Source organism: Canis lupus, chromosome 17 (genome assembly GCF_011100685.1).
Source record: "Canis lupus familiaris isolate Mischka breed German Shepherd chromosome 17, alternate assembly UU_Cfam_GSD_1.0, whole genome shotgun sequence".
Taxonomy (NCBI): Eukaryota; Metazoa; Chordata; class Mammalia; order Carnivora; family Canidae; genus Canis; species Canis lupus.
The window spans coordinates 38,524,127-38,531,574 of NC_049238.1; the positions used below are offsets into that span (position 1 = coordinate 38,524,127).

The window sequence follows — 7,448 nt, forward strand, 5'->3', positions numbered from 1 at the left end:
TTTGGGAGAGGATGTGTGAGGGGATTGGAGATGCCAGAGCATGCCTCTAGTGGGCTGACATGCTTATGTTAGCACTGTGTCCCTCAGGCTTGTCTTCCTACAATGTCAATGACTCCTATACAACAAGAACCTGAGGCCTGCCGGGCTTCCAGAGCAGATGCTCCCGTAGTCCAGACAGTTGGTAGCTAAGTGTGTAGTCATCCTGCTGATTGTGCTGCAAGTGAGAACAGACAGGGTCCCCTGGCAGGACAGAGTACTATCCAGGAAACAGAAAGCTCTGGCTACCATCTCCCCTGGTGCAGGCTGGAATGGTGGAACAGGAATGCAGAGGAAGGAGAAAGAATGGATAGGGACGGGAAGAGAGTAGCTGGCTCTTGGGCCCAAGGTCACATGTTGCCAGCCCTATTCAGGTCCTCTCACACTGGGGTTTCATCTGTGCCTGGTTAGACACACACATGTACACACATGCACGCACACACATGCACACACACACACACACACACACACTCTGATTCTGGCTGCCCAGCCCCAATGATTCAGTGATGTGAGGGGATGTGCCAACCTAATTCTCCATATAGCTTATTTTCCTTTTAACAAGAAGATCTGTGGCCTCATTATCTTTTGATGGTTTTTATTTACTGACCTATCATGGATACCTACTAGGTGCCAGGGATTGAAAATACAAAGGAAGAAATGAAAAAGAATACATAGAGAAATAATCCCAGTAGGATTGGGAATATAAATCCCTGAGCACAGAGGATTTATAGAGGAGGTAAATGGGTGAAGGGTGAGGGAAGGGTGGAGGGTGTAGTGAGAAAGCAAACATGGGACAGAGGCCCCCTGACATGTTCAGTCAGCCCAGCAGGTGCTACCTGCCTTCTCTCTCCCTCCCATTCTCTGCCAAATAAAATTTAGCTCCATTTCCACACATCAAGTTTCCATTGTTCCCACCTGCCCTTCAGTATGTGGCACTTTGCTTAACACTTTTCACTGGAGACTGAAGTGGACAGTGCAGAGCTTGTAACTATCAAGAGGATTCCCAGAATACAAAATAGCTCTAGGAGCTTATGACGCTTTGTAAAAATAAAGTTTGTGTCATGATGAAGATGGAAGAGATCATAAGGTTATGAAAATATGGTAGAGTTTTGAGTTGAAAGGGATTCTTTGGTATTTTTCTGTGTGTCTAAATCTAAGTATACGCACATATATATGCACACACATATGTATATATGCATACCTGTCTACCACACAGGCACATACAGATGTGTGTACAGATATGTATGCATACACATACGCACACGCACATCTCGTGGAGGTTTGGCATATTATAGGCTGCAGGGACTTAGGGCTTTGCACTTGATTGACATCCATTAATGTTTGCTGAATTAGAGCAAACCTCCGCTGTGCCCATCCTGTTTTTTTATTGCTGACCATTGCTCTTAGCAGTTAATGTTTGAACCTGGCCATAAAGGAGTCGGCAGCTGCTGACCTATGGCCAACATTCAAAGCGGAAGGAGCCCCCTATAAATCAGCTCACACTGGGCAGCCCAGCCAGCAGAGCTGCAGGTCCACTGTGGAGGGAGCCTTGTTGCCACCATGAACTTCTCCGGCAAGTACCAACTGCAGAGCCAAGAAAACTTTGAGGCCTTCATGAAGGCAGTCGGTGAGTATTGGGGTGGACACCAAGGCTGGGGGTCCTGGCAGGTGAGAGTCTGGCCCTACTGGCGGTGGCTAACCAGAGTCTCGATGCTAGGATAGAAGGAAAGTTTCAGGCTTTGCACAGCCCAGAGGCTACGTTATGGATATGACTTTCGCAGTCATTTGCAGCTTATGCTATTGGTCACTGGACAAGGTCACTCCATAGGCAAGTGGAAAGAGCACTGAACTAGAGTCTGATCTAGATTGTAGCAATCTCTGCTGATACCTCACTCACTCACTCATTCATTTTTCTGACAAATGTTGATTCAAGGCCAACTACATGCTGAGTACTGTGCTGGATGGATACCAGGGAGACAGAACAATGAGCCACATTTCCAAGTCACAGTTTAGAGAGAGAAAAAGAGAAGAGACAAATACAATAAAGTATCCCCTAACATGTACTGAGCACTGGCTCAATACCAGGCACTGTGCTAAGTAAGCTCTTAATATGGAATATCCCGTTGAATCCTCACCAAAAATCTCTGAGTTGAGTACTAAGTTTTTCCCCATTTCACAGTCAAGACAACTGAAGCCTAGAAAAATTAAGTAATCCTAACCAAAGTCACGCAGGTAGGAAGCATTTGCATTGGGATATGAAGTGGACTGGATGCTGGTTCCAGAGACCCCATTTTAATCCTCTGCACCCCCCAGACTCATGTGCAGAGGATGAGGTGCTCATGGAAAGGCATGGATAGAAGGCTTAGTGGTGGCGAAGGTGAACCTTGGCTGGGCCTTGGCAGATGAACAAGTGTCCCCCAGGGGACTGGTAAAGGGGAGCATACTCCAGGTAGAGGGAACCCTATGAAGAAAGGGGCGATGTGACACAGAAGGGTGACAAAGGGGAAAAGTGTGGGAAGACAGCAAAGGCAGAGAGAAGAGGACCTTCAGGGCTAGCAGAGAGCTAGGCTCTTCTATAGGATGTCACACCATCTCTGTTTCAAATCCCTTACCTGGGCCATAGGATCCTCTACCCCCACTGCCAGCGTGTGTAGACTTCACTTCAACAGGGTAGAGGTGCCCTGAAATGTGTAAAGTTCTGTCCCAGGGCAAGGGACTCCCACTGCACCTTCCTCAAGAGCCTTGACAGCAGAGGTCGAGGCAGGAATGGGTAGCTGGAGGCTTGCGGGGCACAGTTCTGGCTGGCCTGTGTTGTCCAGGCATATTATTCCTAGCTCCCCCTCTCACCCTCAAGAGGGACCTGGCTGGACCTCAAACTGTGTGGTCACTCTGGGTGTGGAATGAAACACTGACACTCAGAATAAAGTCTGGCATGAGATAGCGGAGCAAGCGAGAACCAGGGCGCTCACTAGAGGAACGGTTCTTTAGGGCACATGCATGACTTCTCATTGACCTTTCCTCTCAGAGGTCAAAGCCCATGTTGTTCACGGGACTCCGTACCTGCCTCTGGCTTCTGGGGATACACGGCACCTCCCCGTTTGACTCCACACCACAAAGTTTCTCTGTGACCACTGCCTTGCCTCTGCTCATCTCTGAACCTCAAATGGTTTTCACCAGGTCTGCCTGATGAACTCATCCAGAAGGGGAAGGACCTCAAGGGGGTGTCAGAAATCGTGCAGAATGGGAAGCACTTCAAGCTCATCATCACCACTGGTTCCAAAGTGATCCAGAATGAGTTCACCTTGGGGGAAGAGTGTGAGCTGGAGACCATGACTGGAGAGAAGGTCAAGGTAGGAGCTGCTCCCTTATGCCACCCTCTGCTTCTGGAGCCTGGCCCCGGGGCTTCATCCTGCCAGACTCTCACCTCACAGTTCCCACCACAGATACCTTGTCTGTGACTCCACTTCTGGGATGGAAGCCAGACACCAAGACAGCTCTAGGGAAGAAGCTCTTGGGAGGCCCTTCCAGTTTTCCTATGACTGCCTGGGTTCTCTGGCCCCAGGAACCTGGGCTTTCTCATGTGGAGGATGTGGGGGGACCAGGCGCAGGTTCTCTCAGGCCCACCAGTGGACAAGCAGGAGTCTGTGAAAAACTCTAAACAGAGCTGTGACATCATCCTTGAGCCCAAAGTAAACTTGCTTTGCTGAGCCTGTAGCTGCTGGCAACATCAAGAATAGCAGAATACCAAGGCCCCAGGCAGGCCCTCAGACCAAGCCTCCAGAGGTCACTGAGCCCCTGGCCTCAGTTGCCTCATCTGTACAATGGGCATAGCCACTCTTCCCTGACTGAAGGCAATGGGCAGGGTGGCATCACTCTGCTGGGCTGTGGCTCAGGGTGTGTGCAATGAGAGGTGGGTGTGCACTGTGGGAATGGCCAGAAGGTGATGGCAGAAAGATCCAGGCAGTGGGGTACCCCTCCCTAGAGACTTCTCTTCCTCCCTGGGAAACTCCACACACCTAGCACAGCCAAAGCCAAGAGCAGCCATCTTTATCCCTCCCCCTCCAAACAACTTTGTGCTTTGGCCTCAGCATGTTGGTCTTTTTATCTCTCTCTCTCTTTTTAAGATTTTATTTATTTATTCATAGACACAGAGAGAGAGAGAGAGGCAGAGACACAGGCAGAGGGAGAAGCAGGCTCCATGCAGGGAGCCCGATGTGGGACTCGATCCTGGGTCTCCAGGATCACACCCCAGGCTGCAGGTGGCACCAAACTGCTGCGCCACCGGGGCCTGCCCTCTTTTTATCTCTTATGACAGCTTCTTATTTCTGTTTCTCCAGATATAACATTACAGGTCAGGAAATCTGTGATAAATTTTAGGTGGGAAATTCTCTTGTTATGCCCGTAGTAAGGGGCAGCCCATCATGGGTTTTACCACCGACCTTCTCCAATTGTGCATCTTGGAGGCACACTGTTAACCTTGGCCAGGGTCTTCTGTTTCCTGCTGGGTTTCTGTTGTCTCTTCCTGGATGCATAAAGCTTGAGAAAGAGACCACAATAGAAAATAAAAATGTGCTGGAAGGAAAATACATCAAAGCTAAATAGATGTTCTTCCAACTGGCCAATATTTAGAATTTTGCTTCTACCTCCATCTACCAGTTTGGAGATTTTACCAATTTTATCTTAGTGCCTGTATTTGAGACCGCTTAGGTGTTCTATGCTCATTTCTAGTTCACATACCATACATTAAAAATTTGATAAAAGAAGCCCTGACATTGTCTTTAACTTTTAAATGCACTTCCCATCTTTATAGCCAGGAGACTGGGGGATGTGAGTGGCTTGGCTGTTGTAAACCAGGACCCAGTCAGGGGAGCCAGTGTCACTGGCAAGGGTTCTGCTGTCTCCCCAGACTTTTCCTCACAGCTCATCTCTTCTCTTCTGCAGGCAGTGGTTCAGATGGAAGGTGACAATAAGCTGGTGACAACTTTCAAAGGCATCAAGTCTGTGACCGAACTCAATGGCGATGTGATCACCAACGTAAGTTGGCACTCTGAGCTTGTGGCTCCCAGTGCTTGATGGGAGGGAGAGGTAAAGGGTGAGGTGCAGCTCTCCTACCACCTTTCCTGTGGTCAACTTCTGCTACCACTTACTGAGGACCCATGATATACCAAGCAGTTTACATACATTATCTCTATCTTCCCAACAACCCTGAATTTTCTAAGTGGGGAAACTGAAGCAACAAATAGGGAAAGGCAAAACAAGGGTTCCCTGAGTGGGATCTGTCATACAGGGCTGTCATCCACAGTTGCATACTGCATAATCCTAGAGGGAGCCACTCCCATTGTAGATGATATGTGTATTTATTATGATCTTGAGGTGGATACTGGTTAACCATCTAGGTTTTTTTTTTAATTATCCATTTATTTATTTATTTTGAGAGCAAGCAAGTGAGAGAGTGGGGGAAGAGAGACAGAGGGAGAGGGAGAGAATCCCATGCAGACTCCGTGCTGAGCATGGAGCCCTATGTGGGGCTTGATCCCACAACCCTGAGATCATGGCCTCAGCAAAAGCCAAGAGCCAGACACTCAACTGAATGAGCCACCCAGGTGCCCCAACCATCTTGTTCTAACAAGATGTATTTGGATAGTTTTCCAACAGATAGAAGTACAGTATCTTGAGGAAGGGGTACCTTTTTTTAATTTATGAAAGACTCCACAGGTGTTGGCACTGGCCCCCAGTTGGTACTTCCCCACCTCTCCTGATTTTCTTCAGGCTGCTCATCCATCCCCACTTTCCATGCCAAGGTCAACCGCTTCAACTTCCTCCTCTTCCTTCTCTCCTCATTGCTATCTCCCTTTCTTCACTCATACCCAAATAGGATGGGGTAAGAGAGGTGCTTGCTAGCAGGAGATACAAGGTCCTGCAGAGCTACCGGCATGACCCACCCTTTTCAGTCTCCACAAGGTTGTAGCCATAGGACTTGCTCACAGGCATTGACAAGGAGAATCATATTCATAGCAATTTTATGGCAGTTTATAAGAGTGGCACACTCCAGTTGTGTAATCATTCTTGATGCCTGATTGTTGGCCATGTCCATGATTTTGGGGTGAATAGTACAAGGTTTCTCCTACAGTTGTGTTCCTCTGGATCTTCTTTGCTCCCAGGATGTGCTTGGGGAGTAACAGAAGGCAGAACACTACCCAAGGGGTCTGTCATTCTCCTCCTTATTCAAGTGGGAAAATCCCTAAATTAGGTAGAGTGTGAAGGTCAACAAGGAAACATGCTGTTCCCACCCCTGCAGGGCACATTCATAATACAGCAGGAAGATACCAGCAGGGTGGAGGGAGATGAGTTTGTCCTGGACTCAGTCCTGGCCAAAGTACTTTGATAGGCTTTATTTCTGCCTTGATATGCTTTTGATATTTTCCCCTAATCTTGCCCTCTGCTGGGAGGGAGGCAGGATGAGGGATTTAATAAATAGGTTGACCTGTCCAAAGTCATCCAGCTAATGAGCTGTAGAACCAGGGTTCAAACCTAGCTTTTTTTATTCCATTCTATTGCTGCTGAAGCTAAGCTAAGGGGCTCCTTTGTAACCCTGATGACATTAACCCACATCATTGCCACAGACTTTTTCAAGAGAACTAGTGGGAGGCAGGGGCGGGGGGTGGGTGGGGGGGAGAAAGGAACAAAAACTCAAAAAACGGATGAATCCAATGAATCCAATGCTTTTGTTTGCTTCACAGCTCTTTGGGAGGAAAATTTTGCACTACCTACTATGTTCCAGGCTAGGTGCCTGCGTATTTCTATGTACATGTGTTCTTGCCCCTCAGCATGTGTTTGGTACATAAGTAGGTACTCAATGAAACTTTGGGAAATTGGATTGGACTGGACTCATTTGGATGGTCTTGCTCTAACAGCCATCAATATAGAAAGGAATTCACTAAAAGACAGGACAACTTTCCACCTGAGGAAGTGAAGTGAAAAGACCCGGCATGCGATTTTTAGGAAAGATTGCCAACTCTTCCTCAGATCTTACAGAAAACAGAGAAATCTTTGAGTTGTTTCCTATGCTAGCATATTTGGGATGAGTTTGTGGCCTTAATTACCTTTTACAATTCAACATCAGATGAACATTTTGTGATTTTTTTTTTTTTTACTTTCAGACCATGACATTGGGTGACATTGTCTTCAAGAGAATCAGCAAGAGAATTTAGACAAGTCTGCACTTCATATTCTTTTACTGTGTAAAATTAATGTAATAAAATGAACTTTGTTTTAAAAAAAGTCTTCCCAATGGGCTTGTCATTGATGGTGCTATTGGTATCAATGGGCATTAATCACCTATATTTTTGTAAATCTTGATGATCTGTGTATTCTATCCTTCTGGGTCAGGTCTGAAGGGTAATTCTCACCCT

The 7,448-nt window shown here is 47.3% G+C and overlaps 1 protein-coding gene across 1 annotated transcript; it reads left to right on the forward strand.

Annotated features, from left to right (window-relative positions):
• The first annotated feature begins 1,465 nt into the window (after positions 1–1,465).
• On the forward strand, positions 1,466–7,317 carry FABP1 (fatty acid binding protein 1). Its single transcript, NM_001287051.1, is given in 4 exon segments — positions 1,466–1,663; positions 3,214–3,386; positions 4,978–5,070; positions 7,197–7,317. Coding segments are annotated over 4 exon segments (384 nt in total). The 5' UTR covers positions 1,466–1,596; the 3' UTR covers positions 7,248–7,317.
• Positions 7,318–7,448: the final 131 nt, after the last annotated feature.